The sequence below is a fragment of the Corvus kubaryi genome, unplaced genomic scaffold, assembly GCF_017639235.1.
Source record: "Corvus kubaryi isolate FWS band 111438036 unplaced genomic scaffold, C.kubaryi_AGA036_p1.0 split3-73, whole genome shotgun sequence".
Lineage (NCBI taxonomy): Eukaryota > Metazoa > Chordata > Aves > Passeriformes > Corvidae > Corvus > Corvus kubaryi.
The window spans coordinates 33,706,751-33,728,381 of NW_024582091.1; the positions used below are offsets into that span (position 1 = coordinate 33,706,751).

Below are 21,631 nucleotides of genomic sequence, written 5' to 3' on the forward strand. Positions count from 1 at the left end.
CCAATGCACTCTGCAGGCTTTGGCCACTTGGCTGAGTCTGTGCTAGTATTTCAGCAAGGATAATAGCAAGCAGAAAGATTTTGAGGAATCTTGAATGGACCACTCCAGGTTAGGAGCTGCTGGCACATTGCGATACTGGTGCTGGTGGCTTTTCACCACCTCAGGGAGTGAAACATTTCCCTCTTCAAGTGTACCAAGGTTAGGAATACTTCTATTCTTCCACTGCGCACTATTTTGTGCTCTCTCTCTGGGTCAGGTTTTCAGTCCCCTCACTTCCCTTTCTTGTCTTGTACGGGTGTAGGAAAACGATACTGAAGAAGCATTTATCTGGGGTAACAGAGCTGGTACCCTCAGAAAACAAAGCTGGCATTTGCTGACACTGGGTGAGATAAGAGAGGGGAAAGAGCTGCACAATGAAGAGCTGCACAATCTGTCCCTTCTGATTTTATACTAAAAAGAACATTCTAATATTATCTTTTGCCTAAGAGACCTCAAGAGGTACTATTACTGGAGAATGATATTTCTGATCTGCATCTCACATACCATATTCCTTCTGCATACTTTTCCCTGACCTTGCCAGGAAGAATTTCCCAGAAATTTTTCAATCACGAGGTATTGCAAAAGCTCTTTAGATCACCACAGTCAGCAACAGTTACAGAAATTACATGACTCTCGGAGTACTTGAACACTGGTGGAGTTCCCCTCTGCAGAATAACCAGTGGCAGCTATATCTTCTAGTCAAGGGGGATGCTCCCAGGGAAGACTCTTTTGCAGGCTCAGTGTGCTTCAGTGCCAGGATTTATACTGGCACTTGCACCAGTCGTGCTTAATGTCCAGGGGAAGCTGAACTCAAAGATCTTAACCAGGATTATGAAATTCTGATGGGGACCCCACTGTCCCAAACACAGCAGCTGTCCATGAGAAAAACTCCACCCAAAACATAAATATCATTCTGGACAGTAAACAATGTGGCTTTTGAATTCCACAATCCTAAGAGCTACTCATCTCATCTGTCACAAAATTAATCTAGACTTCTAATCTTCTCAACATCCTTTACAGACAACAGAGGAAGATTTTTCCACAGTCAAAATCATTTAGTGCCAGACAGATGTCTAACAGGCAGGATGCATCAGGCATGTTGTTTCCACAAAATGTGGTGACCAGACAGTCAGCTCTAGGTAACAGACCCAGCACTTTGACTGCCAAAGTTAGTTGAACGCCATTTTCTCATAGGGAAAGTTAAGAATGTTACAAAGCACGTAACTTGTAATCCACTTTCCAGTGTGGCAGAAGAAAAAATAGGGCAATTTGAGTATTAAGAAACCAGACCCGGTGAACATTTTCAAACCTTATTTATTTATCTTGCTGTTTATAAGTAGAAATTAACAGTGGTGACAAAAAAAAATAAGTGGTTTAGATCTGAAACAGGTGGAGCTCTGCAGTATAGATGGAGGCACTAAAAAAATTTGAGAAGCAGTGTTTCGCTAAACATTTCTCTGCTGTTTCTAGTGTTGAATGGATAATTCCATGTATCTGAAGGAAGACACTTAGGACATACTCCATCGCCTCAGGGAGTGAAACATTTCCCCCTTCAAGTGTCCAAGGTTAGGAACACTTCTATTCTTCCACTGCGCACTCTTTTTGTGCTCTCTCTGGGTCAGGTTTTCAGTCCCCTCACTTCCATGAGACACATGGAGTCTTATGACATACTCCCTGAAACACCAGGGTGAAAAATAATACTATTTCCTTTTGAGATTTTCCTTATCCAAATACATTGGTCTTCCAGACAAGAATGACTCCTTAACAAGGACAGTAAGTGAGAGGCTATCAAAGTAGGAAAAAAATATAAACCAATCTTTAAATAAAAATTTAGTTCACTCTTACTTTACAGAATATTTAAAAGCACCATAGCATTTTACTGTCATTTCTAAAAATGACCAAGAAGAGACTGGAATGATTTCAGCTGTTAATATAGAGGAAACTTTGTGAAGAAATGGATGCAAGCTAAGCAAAAGCAAAGTAATATTTTGTACACCACAACTATAATAATCAGAATCTGGCATTGGTTTATTAAAATTTTGCTTTCTTGGAAGCAAAGCTTACATGTTCATAGACATCAAATTAACATTGCTTAATTTTACAATTTGCTAAACAAATACTTTTTTACCCTGAAGGGCATATGCAGACCCATCTATTTGTGTCACAGTTCTGTTGATCTGTGCTTCAATATTTTTTAAACAATTAGTTCCTGTACAATTTTAATGGATCTTAAAAATTTCTTCCAATATTGTGCAAGTCACAGGCAGGGCCATTTTGAAGTGTGCACTTCCTTACATAGTTTTTTGATCAGTACTTAACTAATGCAACTGTGAAAAACTATACACTTTCAGGAAAATGTTTAGATTTTGGTCCTGTACTTAAAGACCTTCTATAATCAAGTTGTTTACATGAATTTGAATCACAAGCATGTACACAACAAAACCACTATACCAATGTTTCTTGGTCTATGCATAAAAAGTATGTCTTCTACTTACACTAAAACATACAAAAAATAAACTACAAAAATTGTTTACACTTGATTTCAGCAAAAAAAGCTTTCTTCAAGAAAAATGGTTCTTCTTTTTTTCAGCCATCAAAAAAGGAATGCAAGTAAACAATAAATACATGTGCTTTCTCCATATAGACATATTTACACTTGAGTCTTTGGCTTATATTTAAGTTTCTTTATAAAGATCTTTATGTGATCCAGCCATCATTGCACATTAAAACAAAATAAGCCAGTTTTTCTTTTACTATACATAATATATATATATGCAACACTTGAAACGTATAAAGAATGAACCTTACTATCAATCTGCACCGTTATTGTACTTTAACAATGTATCAAAAGAAAAAAATTAATACCATATAGGAAATATTGATACATGCAACAGATGGTCGCTCTACTGCATTTGAGAGACGGCTGCATATACACACACAAGAAGGTCTAATTTGCGCAAATCTCTTCTGACTCTGGGTTTCATTAAATAGTATTTATGTGGCACTAAATGTTGATACTGTATACAAGCATAGAAACAGATTGAGTTCTTTTATTAAGATACACAACTTCATAAGAAAAATACTTTGCATTTAAAATTTAAAATCCCTCCCACCCCCTTCTTCCCCTAAAATCTTTCTTCACAGGATCAAGAACTGTTGTCAAAACAGCTTACTGAGATTCATATATTTGGTGAACTTCGCCACATCCCTTCCGACTAAGAGGATTCCAGGTACTCCAGCGCAACATCGTAGCAGAAACGATATTGCTCCTTTAAGGGGAGAAGGTACAGAAACAGAAGGTACATTAAAATCTAAAATCTTAGCAGCAATATCTGTAACTAAGAACATCCTTTGCTAACTAGTAAGCCAGACAGGATTGGATTTTCTACTTTTCCCCCCTATTACACAAGTATATTACCAGCCCTGATTTAAAAACTCACCCTAACCAGTGAAGTGAAAAAGGACCCCGACCATGGAAAGCAATGATGTGCTTCTCTGATCTTTTCAGCTTCTGAACTCTTTTATCAAATGTGAAAAGCTCTCCTCTCAGTCAGAACATTCTTGCAGTGAAAGCATCTCGACTCTGTTTGTCAAACTTCTATTTGAGTTAGCAGATATTGGGCAGTAACTGGTGCCTGCTGCTTGGGCAGCCAGAGAATGGATGGGGAATACTGAGCCATGACATGGAACTGCTTGGGGTCCAGAGCCCATTGGTACAGTCCTGTTGATGTAGCATCCAAAATATCAGATGCACATTTAAAAGAGAAGTTAAAGCATAAAACCTCACTGTGGTTATTATTTCTCCTCAACAATGCTGCTGTTGAGCTGATACTGTGAGATGGGGAAGAGGAAGGAGAGAGGAGAGGGGAAGAAGAAATAAAGCCAAGGAAATTAATTTGATGTCTATTGTCCTTATGATTTAAAAAAACAAATCTGCCTTTGTGATTTATTTTTGTTTGCAAAGGAAGATAGTGTGATGCATTAACAGGAAATTGCGGGGATATTGTAAAGGCTCTATTACACTGCTCACTGCTGTTATCTGATCCTGTTGCTGTATGTAGGGCACATGACAGTGCTGTATAGTGGTTTCCCTGCTTTGTTTTCTAACTAACGACTCAACAACTTCTGCTGTTCAACTGTTCTGAATAAAAATCCACACTACACAAATACATAACTAAAAAAATGTAGCAACTTCAGTGTAAAGCTGCACTGGAATTCAGGACTATTTTGAAATGCAATATAAGTTTACAGGGCACTTATCAGAAACAAACACAATCTACCTTGGCCTCCCTTTACAGAGACACAAATAATTTTCCATGTGATCTGACCTGTTTTCTTGACAGCAGTGTACTGAAATCCAGGCAGCAATTCAATGTGTTGTGTCTCAGATGTCTGTGGCACAGGAGAATGCAAAGCATTTGCAGCAAAAGCAGCAATACCTAGCCCAGTGTCACTGCTGCTACAGGGTGTTCTATTTGTTAACATGTTAGCCATCTTAATTTGTGTGGTGGCAAGGGATAGAAGTGATGCACAATGATTAAGAGAATCATGCCACAGAAGCTATTTGATATTAAGCAAACACTGGCACCTGGAAAAAGGGGAATATGAGAAGAGGCAGCTACAGCCATTTTGCACAATATGCAAGTTCACAGGGTCAGAAGCAATTTCCACTATGCGTAAACTACAAAATGTTTTTAATTTCAATTGGCATCCCTGATTTTTATGCTGTAGGCAGCCATCTGGCTGAAAAGTGACACTGGCAGCTGGCAGTGTGAGACTCAAATGGCAGAAACTCCCAAACACTACATAACCTGCTTTCATTCACCTACAAAAAGGAAAAACAACCATGTGGGAGAATTTTTTTAAGGACCTTCCAGTCCTTAATACTTGGGTTTTGTGACTGAAGCAAATGTTTGAATAGACAGGCACTCATACTGCATGCATAAAGATTAACCAGAAAATTCAAGGTTGAGTTCTGGCAATGTACATACAGATATTTAGTCTTGCAGTTTTGCTAATTCAGGCTCATATTGTTTATATTAGTTTATCGTTTATTATAGAACTGTCAGACTCAATGATCTTAAGGATCTTTTCCAACCTAAATGATTTTATATATTCACTTGCAACATACTAGATCCAAGTGTTCAATTTTAAAGTTCTGAGGTATCATTTTGAGTACTACAAATCTGAGTGAAAAAGATTATCATTATTCAGTGCAACTTTCAAAGCAGCAGTTGTTACTAAGGAGCAATATATTCACATATCCAGCTACAAATCTGTACTTCACAACTTGCTCCTACCAAGGAGAAATACCTTGCTCTGTACAATTTCAAGACGACCTGTGTGAGCACAGCCTGCTGCAACTTCCTTTCAAACGGACCGAGTTATTTTGGGAAATTAAAGTGCATTCTGTTAACTCAGAATGCTTTCTGTGAAAAGCATGCAACCACTACAAGAAAAGTAATGTAAAATGCTAAGCCTGTCCTCTCATGATGCTGACTTGCGTTTACACTCAATATCTGTCCTTTCTTCTTGTGACCCAAGGTAGGTTTGCACTGGTTTTTGGGCACGGGACTGAAAACGCAGCTCACACAACGAGACAGCCTCTGTCTCCCTGGCTGTTTGCAGTAACCCTGCGGGGCTTACCGGAGTTTCTACCATGTTGGGCTTACTGTTCCGCAAGGTCTTCACAGCATGGAAAACGTCCACCACATTCTGCCTTTTCACCATCTCAACCACAATGCCAATGGCACAGAACATCCCGCTCCGGCCACCGCCGTTTCTGTACACAAGGAAAGGAGAGAGTTAAATGTCACTGTGGCCTAAGAGAGCATCCAAAACACACTTCTGTTCTTTCACTCTGAAAGCACAAGTGATTCCTGAGTCCCAGAGGGACACCAGACTTTAGCAATTTCTTTGCAGCTCCAGTGGGTTTGGTATAAGACATTTGCTTTTTCTGACCTTCCTCTTAATTACTGCTTTTGAATTCTGCCCTTACAGCCCATCATGCTGCCCAACCATGCTAGAAGTCTAAATTACATATGCATCAGAAATTAAAAAAAAAAAATACCCAAGTTCAATGGCAAGTAGAACATTAGAAATAATAAAAACAAGTTCAATGCCAAGTACATTTTGCACTTAGTTCTGGAAAGACACTCACTGAAATTCACCTATGATATGAGGATTATTCAACCAGATATGTTAAGGCATCACTGATTTAACAACTTGTTGACCTTTGGGGACACTTCTGAACTATTTTAATCTTAATTTCAAAGAAATTAAGGTAGGTATTTCTTCTTATTAAGTTTGAGGTGGTGCAGGGAGACACGGGTCACTAGTTAATTCTGAACTTTTAAACAGAAGACTTTTTTGCAGAGTAAGGAGATACACATATTTCAGTTCCTAGGTTTTAAATGTTTTATTTAAATAAGGTAGGAGACAGATTGATTATTCTCTGCTTAGGAAGAAAAAGATGCTGTCTTTTCAAAACTTCCAAACCAGCTCCCATTTCAGTATCAGGTAAGCAGCCAGTGGTCATTTACCAACAATAGTTTTAGTATCATGTAGTGTAATAGAGCTTTTTATCTGATTTCATCTATCCATAGTTTAAATCTATCAAAATACTGTAGGCCTTCCTTTTGGGGAAAAATGTAGCACACTATCCAAAAGAGACACAAGAAACCCCTATTTGGCACTCAGTATAAAAGACTTCCTTACTGAAACCAGGCAGAAGAAACAGATCTGTACAACTCTTGCACCTGAAAAACATGCTATTATGTACAGAAGATGACAGTATACACAGTATCATTATAGTACCACCCCCAAAATATTCATTCCTTGACCTGACACAGAAAAATCCAAAAGTTGACAAAAAACCAACCTAGAGTGGTAGGCAGTGGTACTTCTTTCTTTTTATATATTAGAAAAGTAGCAGGCACATGTGCAAAAGAAGGTATCCATAAGAATACTGCTCAAATTTAAACTAAGAACTAATTTTTAAGAATTTATTTGAAGAGCAGCAATTGACTTTCTCCAAGTTACTCACAGGCAATGGATGATGGTCCGGCCCTCCCCTTCTTCACATTCCTCTTGCCATTTTTCAACTTGAAGAATTAACTTCAAGAAGGATCTCTTGGAAGCTGGTACATCTCTGTGAGAAGCCCATCCCAAATACTGGAATTGCTGGACCATCAGATAGCCTTCTTGTGGCTGAGGGAAATCCAAGAGCTTTAGGTCAAAATGGCACCTTTACATCTTGGTTTAGAAAAACAAAATATAAAACTAACATGAAACCTAGGTGTTTATATTATGTACAGATTCTAACGTAGTATACATTGCATGGTAGGGCTTCCAGTAATTTCTACCACTTCAGCTAAAGGAAGATGTCAGAAGAGGTAAAAAAGGGAACTATACTGAAGACAACACTACAGTTTATCAATCACAAATATAACCTATCCTGAATGTTAAATCAACAAATTCCCTAGATTCCAGAGATTCTATGTGCCAAGGTTGCGTAACACCAATAATCAATTTACAATATCACTATTAAATCCTTAGACCCTCAGAAATAAAGAGAGAAACCTTTGGCTCCTATGCATGAACTAACCCCATTATAAATGAACAACAAGTAATATTGGTGCACAAACATGACTACTGTCCTTGAAATCTTCCCTTTGTGCCAGACTGTCATGACAGCCTTGCTGCCAGTCTCTGAGCCTCGCATGTGGTAGATGTGACACAGGGAGATCTTTGAACAGAATTAGACTGTCACAAGAAAGGCCCCAGTAAGAGGAAGAATAAATAGTCTATCTAGTTTCTTGAAGCTGAAGATGACGAGTAGGAATATGGATTTTAGAAAAGGAAGAACAGAGCAGAGAGATTTTTAAAAGCAAGATTTATGAGCAAAAGGGCATGGGAGACAGAAGCAAGTAGAGGAGAAGAAAAGCAAAGCATCATAAAAAAAAGAAGAAATGGAAAAAAAAAAAAAAAAAGAGGAAGTTCAAAATACAAGAAAAAAGCACTATGGTGTAATATTTGCCAGTGTGCCCACACTTTAGTTTCCTGTAGTTTTCAAGAAGAGCTGAAAATGCTTTTTGCAATTCTGAATATAAGCAAAATAAAAATTTGAGCAACATACTGGCCACATGAAAACTGATATTTGCCCTCAGAAAAATGAAAATGTGACAAAATAAAACAAAAATAAAATAAAATAAAATAAAATAAAATACAAGAAAAATCTTAGTGTACACAGTAATCAATTTTCCCCACAGTTGTCTTTTAAGATAAATGAGAGTTAAACATATACTCAAGATACACTAGCAGCTGGTGATAAGTTCAGTACTGGATGGAAGAGAAAAAACAGTTGTGGTAAGTAAAATAAGGATTGCTGGTTAATTGTATATAGAACAGTGTCACAAGCATTTGTGGCAGGCAACTTAAATAAGCAATTCATAGAGGTGAGCTAAAGAGGAAACACTGTGTGGCGAGTAGGGTTTGAGAAGGTGCTGCAAGAGTGTGAAACACTATGGGACAGCAAAAAGACAAGATGGTGCAAGGTATCAAAGAGCTGACAAGAATGCAAGACTGGCACTGCTACTGAAGTTGAGAAAAAGATAAATGTAGGTCGAGGCACAGTGGTGGCAGAACCCTTTAGAGGCAGAGGAACTTTCAGAGTTTTTTCACACCCTGCTTTGCAGGGTGCCGCAATCTGCCTTTCATGTTGTGGTTTTCACATTTTAGGCTGAGAAGGTGCTGGTTGTACAATCAGCCTCAGTGTTCCTGTTCCTGATTCACCACAGAAAACCTCTTACCAAAGCTATGAACTAAATATCTGTCAGTACATGTTAATTACAGGGATATTTCTTTTACTGTACACCAAACAAACAGAGTACAGAATGCTTTTCACTCATCAGTGAGAATGCCTCAGAACAATGTCCCTTCACCTTAAAGCTCTGTCTGCTTAGTGTAGAAAAGTACTGTAGGAAAGGACTGTAGATGTAGGAAAGTACTAGAAATTAGTATTAGATATTGATGCTTGGCTGACTCCTTCCTGGGTAATGTCTTATGAACATTAGTATTTTACTATAATTCAAAATTAAAAAGCACAAAAGCCTAGAGAGCATTAAAAGTGACACATTTTTCTGTCACATATTGTTAGAATAACACTTACTCTTGTTAAATTGCATATCCTGAAAATTCGGTTTATGACGTCGCAGTCCATTGAACATGACATGCATTCCACTTGGATGGGGCCGTACCGCAGTATCCCTTCCTCAGGCCAGTATTGTGGGCAGCCCTGTGCCAGAGCAAAACAGGCATCATTAAATGGTAACTTACTACTTGAGTATTGCCTTATTCCACTGCAGACATCTCACCTAACCTTTACTAAGTGTTGATTAGTTGCTGTAAAGCAGAGAATAATTGTAGTCACTGCACTGCTCTACATTTTCATCATGTAGTAAATCCAGAGGGATTAAAGCATGCGATGGTACATGGAAAACTTGAGCTCCAAACTAACCTGTGCTAAGTCGACTTCATTTAGCATCACAAGAGAAGTACAGCCATAGTCATACACTAATCTCCAGAAATCTTTCACAGTGTTTGGTAAAGGGTGTTGTGTGACAATAAAAGCTGCTGGCTGCCTGTAGCTCTGTAAAGGCAAACAATTTTATTAGTAATGGGAAGTAAGTACTTAATTTCTACTGAAACACTGCAACAGAAAAAAACAAAAATAGAACAAAGCTGTGATACCAATTACTTCATATTTCACCGAAGATGTCGAAGTTAAAAATATATTATCATCTCCAATAAGAACAAAGAGGTTACTCTGCTCAGAGGTTACTCTGCCTTGTGGTTGGTTACAGAACAAGCCCTGTATTTACACTCAGATATGCTCTGGGCACTGAAGATGTTCTACGTGGCCTTGTTGAGCTGAGGATCAGGTAACTCTGCTCTAGGCACTGTGTCCAGGAGCCAAGTAGGAAACCTTCACCCCATGATGCAGAGAGGGGTGCAGAGGTCTCAGAAGATCACCCTATCCACAGCAGGTTGTACATGAACTCTGTGACCAAACCAGGAACTAAACTCAATCCCAAACTCTATTTCACAGTGCACAGCCACAGGGACACCCACAGAACTGACTTTCAGGATCACTGGGCCCATTTCCAGCAGAAAGCATAAGTTAAACAGCAAAATACTACTTCCTGCCATAACTGCAGGTTCCATTTTCTATATGCTGTGTTACACACAGCTGCCAACAGGGATTTCCAGCCTTGCACAGTGACTGAGATGCAACTAACAGCTGAGGGGCAGATGTATTACAAGCAGCAAGCAGAAGAGGATAGAACAGAAGTTTTTTGCAGGCAATTTGTAACCATCCATGGAAGACTAAATTAACCTCGGCGAAAGACCTGGTAGGGTAGATAAACCACTTTTGCTATGGAAGCTTTGTTATTTGAAAATTGATCTAAGGGATCTTCATGTGCAATATATTGACATACCTTCCAACAACTTGTTGTTAATGTCTTTAGCATCAGTACTTGTTTGACAAGAGATTAAGGAGGTTGCTGACACTTTTAATCTAGATTTTTGTTACCTTTTCTAATGCAGGAAGGATGTTGGGGTACTGGCAATCCATGTCCTACTTCCTAGATCTGCCCATGGACAGCACAGGGCCAACCAATTTTGATTCTTCCCCTGTACTTTTAAGAAATAAAACATGTCCTAGCTGGTGTTTTCCTACCTCACTTCCCCATAATTTCTAATGTTTCTCAAGATAAGAGAAAGATAAGGGGTAAGTTTCTCTTTCTGCTTTGTTATTGAAAGTCCCTTTTTCTTGTCCAGGAGTTCATCTTCTCTGAATAAATCAGTCTTAAAAGAAACAACCAGAAGGCAAAATGCAAGAAAAAAAAAAGCTTGCATTACTCAAAATTTTAACTCTTTACTTATAATCTTGTTATATGCCTTCACTGCAATATAATAATACCTTTTCTTTTCTGCTGCTTTTTTTCCTTTTATTACTACCACTTCTGCCTTTTCTAACTTTCTGATTACTGATCCATTAATACATTGCTTGGTTCATGCCCCTACCTGCCACATGCTGTTGCACACTCAGAGTCCTCCTGCCCCCCACAGCCTGTGCTGTCTTCCTCTGACACCAAACCACACTCCTCTGTGAAGGTCTGTTGGTTGGTTCATAGCACATCCATTTTATCCAGGTGCTTAATGTAATTTTAACTGCAATTCTAAACAATTTTTGCTACCAGAATTCTGTTCACTGCTCTAATTCATCTGTTCAGCTTCTGTGACACCCTAATACATTGGTCTTACACATGCTACTCCTCTATTTTTTGACACAATAAGGTAGTCATGAGATTAGGGACTGCATTTTGCTATCAGTTTGTTTTCTGCACTAGCTCAGGCAGAACTCAAGGATGACTATACTAATCAGTGTCGATGATTTCTGCTGCTATTTGCCATTTTATCTCAGCATCTCTCCTTGACATGGCAGTTTCTGACAGCACTTCATTTTTGAGGAAGGGGAGATGCTCCTGGAAATCAGGCCACTTATATAAGTATTTACTGTAAAAGTGCCTTTAGGGGACTAAGTTTAGAAATGCTAATGGAGGCACAGGCAGGTACCTGGCAGCATGTGAACTGCTTTATCGATCAGGCACGTATAAGCACGTTCAACTCCATTTTTCCCATTAATTCACCTTTTCCCCTGACAGTACTTCTGTCACTCAGACTTCAACTTTAAAGAGCTGCAACTCAAAATATGAACAACAAAACCCCCAGCTCTATACTCTATACCCAAACATGCCAAGAAAACAATTTTTCTCTTCCTCTGTTGCTCATGCCTCAATATAGAAAGATTTTTTTATGAAATAGTGATAGTAACCTCATGCTCAGAGAGATAACATTAACTTCCTAACAAACAGCAGATTTTTGAGATCCTGCTGAGATTTGAGATTTGGAGGTCTGGAGACTAGAGCTTTATATAATGCTGTTAAAAAGGTGAGATTTCCAGTGGGTCCCACAAGGATGCCAAAGACTAAAGATAACAAACCTCCTGAACAAAAAATACAAGCTGGTGGGGTTTCTTACCCTTTCCCCCTCACCCTTCTTCATTAGGACTGTTTTACTGGGCACTGCAGTAACAAAGAATTACCCTTTCTTAAACCAGCAAGTGCTCTCTCTCACATTACAGAGCTTTCCATGGCACGCTATGCAGACAAAGAAGGTAGTCTCTTACGTCCATAAGAGCAGCATTGATGTAGTTGCTGCTCTCCCCATCAATAGTAATTAAGAAAGGCAGACATCTGTCAGGTGGCAGCATATCCATGAAGCGGTTCTTGTCGTGGTTCCTTGGCAAGCAGGCGATGCTGCAGTCCTCCGCCTGCAGGCGAGGGGTCACAGAATTCAGGGTCTAAGGGAAAGAGGACGTTTGTTTTAGCACGCTGAGCTAACACACATTGGACTCGAGATTCCCCAAGTTTTACTGTAAGATATTGCAATATGAGAAAACATGAGGCATTAGCAAGAAGACATTAGCAAATACAAGCTCCTATCTGTTTGTTGGACATGATGGGGCTTTGCAAGGGGGTTAAGCTGCAGGTATTAAAGGCACTCTGTGTACCACTGAACACATTCCGCCTGACGCCATCCCTTCTGAAAGGAATAAAACAAAGAGGGTCCTTTGGAGCCCTAAAAAGCTATGCCTTCGCTGTGCAAATGCAAGACAAAACTCTCTCTGCCTCTTACTCACTGGTTTTTATTTCAGACAGATATTTACTGCAATTTTATTAAAAGGAGGCTATTGTGTATTTAAAACAACTTTGCAAAGCACATAAACATGGGTGCTTTATTTTGTAGACAAAAAAGTTAGGGACCAAGTGCTATAAAAGTGATATGAAAAACCTTCTTCTTAAAAGAATTTAAATGTATCTAGAGGCAAAAAATTGTTGTCACATCAAGAGTTAGTAGGAACTGTGAATACCTGAAACTCATCTTTGAGATGTGAAGAGTTTGTCTGAGAGTCTATTCTAATCATATCAAAATAAGCAGCTTTGAATTCGCAGACAGGAATAGCAGTTTCTCCACACAGGCAAGCTTCTAGAATGGCATCGTGAATAAAGATGTACTGCTCCTATCAAAGTAGGAAAAGAAACAAAAAATTTAGCCATTTAAAACCAACAGATCTTTCTTTCTTTTAGGATAAACAGGCCTACTGCACACTCTTAAACTCATTCAAAGTACTGTCCATCAATACACTAAATAACGCTTTAATACAGTCTTGTTCTTATAGGGGTGTAGTGCACACAGATGTTTTCTTCAGGAGCAATTTAAATTCAGTAAAACAACAGAACAGGGATAGTAACAGGAGATTTTCAGTTTTCTTGCAGTGCTTGTGGGTTTCTGCACATATGCCAAAGACTTGTTGGCTTTACCAATTTTTTTTTAAATAGCTTTCAACCTTCTGATGTTAGCAGAAAGTGTAAATTGCCTCAAGCACTAGTAATGATTAGCCAGTATTTGGCATGCTGCATTCTCCTTATGCATGTGCAAGCTAGTGCATCAGTTGCCTCATAGTTGGCTCTAGGCCAGTAATAAATTCCAGTGTTCTTCCAGTGGAAGAGCCACTTCTTCCCATTTTTTCTCAACTTGCCTTGACATAGACTGAGTCCTAGATAACTGCATTACTATTTCAGTTCGGCCTCCTGTCAATTTTTATACAAAATGCCCATTATATTTACTCACCCCAAGAATAATAGATGTAAACCATGTCTAGAACTGTGCCAGCCTCATGTAGCTATTATGAATACCAATGAGGTTCTTAAGAGCACAAACTTTAACATGTGCCTGTAAAACCAGCACATGTCTGGGGACCACGGTCATCTTCTGGCTCTACAGCCTGCGTGCCTTACCCACACAACTATGGAGCTATTGGCATCTCTGTGGACTATATAACCATCACAAGAACTTGCTGCAATGACAGCTTTATTTTGCTGTATGTGAACCTCTGAGAGAAGGTGAGGGGTAAGAGGCAAAAGGGAGAGAAAGGAATAATTCACATGCAAGTGCAGATTAAACTGGGATGGTTAAAGCAGTCACACCGAAACAATGCACCCCATGCACTTCCCAAAGGTTAAAGGCCCTGTGGCAGGCGTAGTTGACCAGGAACATCTATTGTTCAACTGCCACGTGTTGCAGCATGGAATAAAAACTGCACCAAATTACACTGATATGTTTGGCTGCCAACTGCAGAGATTTCCATGTGGTCACAGGTAGATGTCCCTATGGAGGGCAGCAGAGAGAAGTGGTGAACCACTTCAGGTAATATGCCAATATAAACCAATAACCTGTGTTTCTTTGGAAGCTCAGTGGTACTCTGGTGGCAGAATGAGAGCTGTTAGAACTTAATTCCTAAGGAGTTTTATTGTAAAGCTTCTGAAGGCATGTTGAAAGACCAAAAGAGTAAAAAATGGAAAAAGCTTGGCAGCAAGGTTAATAAAACAAACAAAAACAGAGTTGAAAAGAGTGTAAAATGGACATAAAGTGTGGCGCACTATTTACCCACTTCTTTTCTTATTTCACATGGTTTCCCCCCCTCCCCTGCCCCTACCCCTGGCCACTCCCTCGGGCCCTCCCTATTGGTTCCTGTACCCCAACCCCGCCCATGTACCACCCCTGCGATCTGAGAAAGCCCTCCTGGCTCTCGAACCACGTGTCTTTCTGCCTCTGGGAACCCGCTGGTCAACTTGTAACAATAAAAGTTCCTCTGAGGCCGCCACAAGAGACCCTTCTGCCTCCTTTACTGTCACCGTATTGCAGGGCCGACAGCTGGCCAGAGCAGGAGCATGGGGCCGTCTGGAAGGACTACGGGAGAGTGGAACTGCCTCTCTGTCCTAAGAAGCCTCTCAGCGCTTTCCGAGAAGGCTATGGCTTGAACCAAACCAAGCAACGCAACAATAAAGTTCACCAGTCAATTTATAGATAAAGTGATTGGAGATTGTTTAAATCAAGTGGCAGCCTGCTGAAATTCCACCTTCGGGATCCTGGAATTGCTGATACCAGAGCTGGGGAGAGACATCCCAGACAGGCCTAATAGAAGGTCTTCCCTGAAAAGATCCTCCTTTCTTTCCTTTTGTTACCAAGTTAGGCGGGCACTTGTTTCTGTGAAGACTGCAAGAGTTGGCAGGTTTGTTGCACCACCCTGGTTCTGGGAGCTTTTACACTGAGCAATGGTCCCCAGTGGAGATACCCCCTTGAGAAGGTCACTGCATGCTCTTTTCAGACTCACAGTGAAATTCTGATCTAGAACATTTCAAAAAGCATCAGGTGCTTCGAAGGCAAACTGCTGTACCTCAGTTTGTACCATGTTGATGCGCCGGGACCGTAAAGCTTTGACACAGTTGTAGATATCCACCACACCTTCTCTTTCTGCCATATCTAACATGATATCGATCACGATATAACAACCTGTCCGTCCAGCACCAGCACTAAAAAGAATCAGTAAATACTGTTAGGAATAGACCCAGAAAAACATCTACAAACTTTATAACCATTATTGAGAGCATTTTTATAAAGTCATTCAGTTTTTCATCACAGCCACTATCTAATTTTTATCTTCTCTCCTTCTCATCACAACATCCTTAAAATCTTTTGATGTGTTCAAAACAACACTTTTCCTTCACATTTGATTCACTAACAGCAAAAAAAAGAAGTTTCCTCCTTTTATCACCCAGATCAATACTTACATTAAAAAAAGAAGTTAGTTTAACTGAAATCTGAAGAATGCTTAAACTTATGCACTTCAGAATATTATAGATCTTGTTTTTCTTTAATAAGAGTAAGAATGATTTTTAAGTGATCTATTATAAAAAGAAACTCAAATGTATGTTTTAGCAGCCAAGTTCCAAGCTAGTTCAGACAGCACATTTAACAATATCCAGAAGATTCACTCATGATTTATTTTGGCTTTACATAAAGCTATGGAGAGTTTTTGCACAGTGAATTATTAAAATCTGTAACGGCTGAGTAACTTTATCTACAAAATGTAATTAAACGTTTGACTAAAATGTTTTAGTAAATCAAACATTTGTAGAAAGCAAATTCTACTTGTCAAAGGACTGTGTCCCAACAACATAACCTTGCAAAAGCTGCACAGGAGAAACATTCTGTATTTGTTGCCACTAACCTCATTCCATCTTTCTTCATCTATTTGCTTACTTTGCTTTGAATTAATAATCTGTTTGGACATTATATACAACACCAAGCTATCAAAGCAGATGTACCTACACTCATTCATGAACACTGTCACAAAATTGTTGAAGGCTACCTAAAATGATGGCCTGGAGTATCATGATTTAGCTGGTGCAGCTGTTGCAGGAAAAGGAAAATCTCAGACTATTCTATTTAGGAAAAGTGTACTAGAATCTCGTTATTTTCAAACATTGCTGTAGACCTCCAAAATCCTACTGCAGTGTGAATTAGGCAATTCAAAAAGGGAACAAAACCAGAGGACTTCAAAATGATGGATGCTTCACAAAGATTACTGCAAATAATCATATAAACAGTTGTGAAAAATACCAATCTACTTCTTCTGTACACACCTGCAATGGACAACAATAGGCCCTGCACTAGGAGGGTTAGATAATTTGACTCTCCGTATAAAGGAAAGCAGGCCTGTGGCATTGTAAGGAACTCCATGATCTGGCCAGCCAGTGAAATGAAACTGTTTAACTTCACGGATTTCATTGTAGCCCCTCTGTAAAAGGCAAAAAAAGGTTATGAAATTCCAGGTATTTCACAGACTAGGTATTATCTGACTCAAATAATGATCACACATACTGATAGAATCTACATGCAGTTTTCATCATTTCACCAATTATTTAAAGCAAAGATCCATAGGAATCTTAGAGATGTCACTGGGTTACTTTAATTTTGAAGTTTGTAATTTTTACTTTAGACATTAAGTATGCTAGTTTTACTGCACTGAAGATTTTTTTTTTTAAATAGACTTTGATGCATTTCACACTGATTTTCAGAAGTTCTGCTAACTAGGACAAGGGCCCGCTACATTTAAAGGCAAGTATAATAACTTAGCATAGGACCACAACTCTATCACATAGAGTATTCACAGAATTTGTCCTTTGATTGAGATTGACTCAGTGGCAGTCAGGACACTGTGTGTAGGGATGAACTGCAGGCATGACTCATAATGTGGTACTTGAGTTTAACTCAGAAGTGTGGCTGTGGAGAAAAGGTGACTATCAGAGAGGGGATGGCAGCAGTTGACATTTCTGGGGAAATTCAAAGTCCCACAGTGAGATGCATGCTTGTGTAGTGCTGACGCAATGCATAACTGCCATGGTAAGGTAAGGCTGCCTACACTGTGGCCCTGCTAACAAGCTGGAGAGATTTGGTATTCCACAGAAACATCAGCATAGCCTCTTTCATCCTCCTTGCTACCAGGAAACAGTATTTTGCTAAGCCCTTTCAAAATGCACTCACCCTTCCCAGAGTGAAGGTCCTGACAACATATTCCGCGAGGGGCTCCATCTCTACACAAGTCACTTTGAAGTCGCCATAAACTTCAGTGTCGTCAGGCCAGTACTTGTAACACTTGACCTAAATAAAAAATGGGTATGATTTCACACCAAGGGAAAAGAAAAGCTTGAGGATACAGTACTGCATGTACTGCATTACACCGCATTTATTTCCAAAATGACCATGGATTCATGTGGCTTGTCATGGCTAGTGGCTGTTATGTCAAGTTAAGCACTAGCTACAAGGAGTTTCCACTGCTTTACACAGCTGTACTTAGGTGCCAAATTCACTTCCAAATGAGCATTTGTATTTTCTTTAGTGCTGAGCTATGGAATATATTTCCACTTATACTAAACTGTGATGCATTTTGTACTCATAATCAAACTGTTGCAAGTAATCCCAGCTACTTTATAGACCTCCCTGAGGTATGTGTTGCTCCTAAACTGTAAATAATTTGCTGATTTCTAGCCACTGATATAGAAGCACATTTCTTCCACTACTCTTCTCATTTGAATGACAATATACAAATCTATTCTGCTGAAATATGAATTTGGATTCAGACAATTTTCCACTACTCATGAAAGCAAGACAGCATCAGTTTTCAGAAGTTGCTTTTAGACAATACCGTAACTGCAACATTTCCTGGACTCCTCCCCCTTGGCCCCTCAGGGTGCAGGGTTGTCCGTCACAAGACCCTTCTACATTCTGTCAATAGTATGTCTTTTCAGCAGGTTTTTCTTTAAGCTTGCAGCATTAAAAGAAAAACAAGCCCAAAAACTTACTCTTCCAACTTCCACTAAATTTGTGACCATCACAACACAAGCTGACTGCTCCTGCCATATCATTCTCCAAAAGTCATACACAGTCTCATGAACTGGACCTGCAAGAAAAAATTCCAGGTAATATTCTGCAAAGAAATAACAGTCAAAGTGAATGCTAAAAATAAAATCCAGTGCTTTTCAGAGCCGATGCATGTGAGCACACTTGCTCAGAGAAGAGAGCTTTGTGAAACCACATCATACCATTGTGCCGGTTTCCAGATTGTATCGTTACTTCTATCCAATGCTGAATATTCTCACTTCAACTGAATTCACTTGAAAGAAATTAATGGCAGGTGTTTCATGTAGCAAAATGGCAGAAGTTGCTTGACAACTACAAGGCACAGCAATGTGTGACTGCATCTATAGTTACACTTCCAGTTTTGTTTTACATTTGTTAAAACAGTGTTGAGAGTGAGTTTCTTCAGATGTTCACCAAGGAAATGCCCATGCCAGAGTGAAGTATCAGGCAGGAGGGCTGCTGGTACAGATATTGTGCACTTGCTATCTGGTTCCTGGCAAAGCATGGAAGCACAAGTAGGCACTGAGCCAGAAACTTCCCACTGAAGTGTATTTAAACTAACTTAACTGCTTTTCTGTGAGGCAAATGAGAAGCACATGTTTAAGCTTTGCCTCCTGCTCTGCTGCAGAGACATGTTCAGTTGAGTGAGAGGCATTTACCCTGTTACAATAATCTCTGAAACAGCTCCTTTACCACCATCCACCAGTACTATAAATATTACTGTATATAACAGATATAGAATCACAGAATTATCTGGAAAAGACTAGTCCAACTGTAAACATAACACTGCCAAGCACACTACTAAATCTAAGAGCCACATTTGAAGACTCAAACATATTCCTTCATATGTTAGATCAAAGGCTGCACACAAAAGCAGCAATAAATTTTTCTCTGCTTTACTCACTATTATGTGCAATGATTTGCATACTAAAACATAAATAAAATACAAATGTAGACTTAATGCCATATAGAAACTTATTTAGGCAGCACTTATGCAAAAATGAAAAACAAATGTGGACAAAACTTTGAGCATCCTGCTTTAAAATAAGTCTTTACTTCAACTTTCCTGTGTGCACCTACAATCAACTGAGAGACAAATAACAGGATATTTCCAGACAGCTATCTGCTTATGCTCACAGATCAAATAATGGCATACCTAAATCTAATTATTTTCATTTTAAATCATAGCCTCTGATATTTCAGTGCAATCTTAGACTAATCTATTTGATTTTCCTCATTGTGAGGAGTTTTATCAGAAATACAAACCAAAAAATTTCCATAGAAATTCAGGTTTTTTCTCTAGCACCTCTTTTTATTAGTAGGGTGTTACATGGTAAAGATTTCCCTCACTCCTTTGTACAAAGAATCTTTGTCCTCTGGCCTTACTTTACCCAGATTTTCTGAGACAGTTTAATTTATCATTACTGTCTTCTCTGCATCCTGGACTAAGTTGTAGACAGTAAAATAAAACATTGCAATATGGAAAGAAAAATGCCTCAAGGCAGGATGAAACTGTTCTCTTCTCTGTCCATGTCTCTTTTCTCTATTCATCTTCATAATTGGAAATCATGGTAGTAGGTTCTGACTTTATCAGCTGAATTTATCACTGACAGATTTGCTCAATAGCTAATTAACATGATAAATTAGTGCAATTTTTGATTTTATTCACATTCCACCCAAACATACTACGTTAATTTACCATAACACAAGATGACAACTCACAATACTGGGTATGCTTTATTTTCATCTACTTCTATTTTATCAAAACAGTGTAGAACACTACAGAGAACAATTGTTCAATTTGATTAAAGCTGGCAGATTCTTACCTTGGGTTGCAATGTAGTGACTTGGTCTCTGATATCCCTAAAACAGCAATATAAGTTGGTTTGAGTACCATATTGCTAACAGACAGTGGAAAATAAAAGCATAAGGATACTACAGAATCCTTAGCTCTAGACAACATTTTCAGAACAAACCAATATTTAAGAGCAGCATGAAGCTCAAAACCTAAAAAACCAGTTAATATTGAAAAGGTTTGAATGACAACAGATAAAATGAAAATAAGAACATCTGACTTGAACAGACATTGCAGTGTACCAAGGAGTACTGTAGATTGGTCCCTTGCATCTAAAAATGGGTCCTCTATTGACATTATTTCCCTAGCTGGATACACTGGGGCTTTTATTTAAAATTTAATAAAAATTCTCTGCCACCCTATTATCTCACAGTTGATCTGTGTTCCCAGCTTAGCCAATATGAAAAAATACACACCTTTTGTCTTCTTCTAAACAGAGAATCACTATAAAGCACAAAGAGATATGTGCCCCAGTCCTAACTAATGGGGACAGAGACACTGGTGTGTGCACAGAGTCAAGGTCCTACTGCAGTGAAATGTTCTTGACTGCACAAAGTGTGCATCAGTTATAGTGGGCATGATACACACAAGTATATACACATTCTTGCACACACACACACACATATATATATATGTAAATAGATAGCCCTACACAACTAAGCCTTTCCAGATAGCTGGATCTATGCCAGTGCTTGCAGCACTATACAGCACTAATTGTTCACATAAAAACTACAAGACAAAGAGCTACTGCTCTTGAGGAAATAATTGAGAGTATATTTTGACTAGTCCCAGCAATTCAGCTACAAAGAAGAAGGAAAGTTTCATGTTGCTCGTGAGAAGACAATGCTGAATTTCACAATGTGCAAATGTTAATAACTCCAATTATTCTCTAGGTTAAGTTTTATTAGGCCACTTGCTGGAAGTATTGCATTACAGTGGAATACAAGCCCTTGGATTCTTGGTATTCACAAGTTGCTAATAAAGTGAAGGATTTCCGTGTACCCAAGGAAATTATATTATTTTCTACAGACTGCTTCATTATCCTGTCTAGAAGCTTCCTCTGGGGCTTCTGGAAACACTTTTGAGAATCTTACTCTTGGCTTTACAAGAGACCAAAATTGCATCCAATGACAAAAGAATTTCTCCTGAAGTCCTTAATATCAAGCTACAGCTTCAAATTATGGAAGTGGAACATGTGCAACATGCATTTACACTCAGTAATGCTTTCGAGAAGAAAAGTGTCACTCAAAAATTGTAAAGAGCCAGTTTTAACTTGCAGCTTTCTTGTCTGCTTCTGGTGAGGTTCTATTCACTCCTAAATAAGAAAAACAACATCCTCAAGGAACT

The 21,631-nt window shown here is 38.9% G+C and overlaps 1 protein-coding gene across 18 annotated transcripts in view; it reads right to left on the minus strand.

Moving 5' to 3' along the window:
- Window positions 1-1,335: 1,335 nt before the first annotated feature.
- PTPRK (protein tyrosine phosphatase receptor type K) overlaps window positions 1,336-21,631 on the minus strand; it is a 389,377-nt gene continuing 369,081 nt past the window's right edge. For all 18 annotated transcript variants that reach the window (XM_042017411.1, XM_042017415.1, XM_042017404.1 and 15 more), the window contains 12 exons: window positions 20,256-20,292; window positions 18,372-18,469; window positions 17,554-17,670; window positions 16,653-16,807; window positions 15,404-15,539; window positions 13,037-13,186; window positions 12,293-12,466; window positions 9,557-9,688; window positions 9,209-9,334; window positions 7,085-7,248; window positions 5,686-5,821; window positions 1,336-3,308 (listed from right to left, as the gene is read on the minus strand). In XM_042017411.1, the coding sequence (XP_041873345.1) occupies window positions 3,255-3,308; window positions 5,686-5,821; window positions 7,085-7,248; window positions 9,209-9,334; window positions 9,557-9,688; window positions 12,293-12,466; window positions 13,037-13,186; window positions 15,404-15,539; window positions 16,653-16,807; window positions 17,554-17,670; window positions 18,372-18,469; window positions 20,256-20,292 (1,479 nt within the window). In that variant the 3' untranslated portion in view covers window positions 1,336-3,254. The remainder of the gene's footprint in view (window positions 3,309-5,685; window positions 5,822-7,084; window positions 7,249-9,208; window positions 9,335-9,556; window positions 9,689-12,292; window positions 12,467-13,036; window positions 13,187-15,403; window positions 15,540-16,652; window positions 16,808-17,553; window positions 17,671-18,371; window positions 18,470-20,255; window positions 20,293-21,631) is intronic.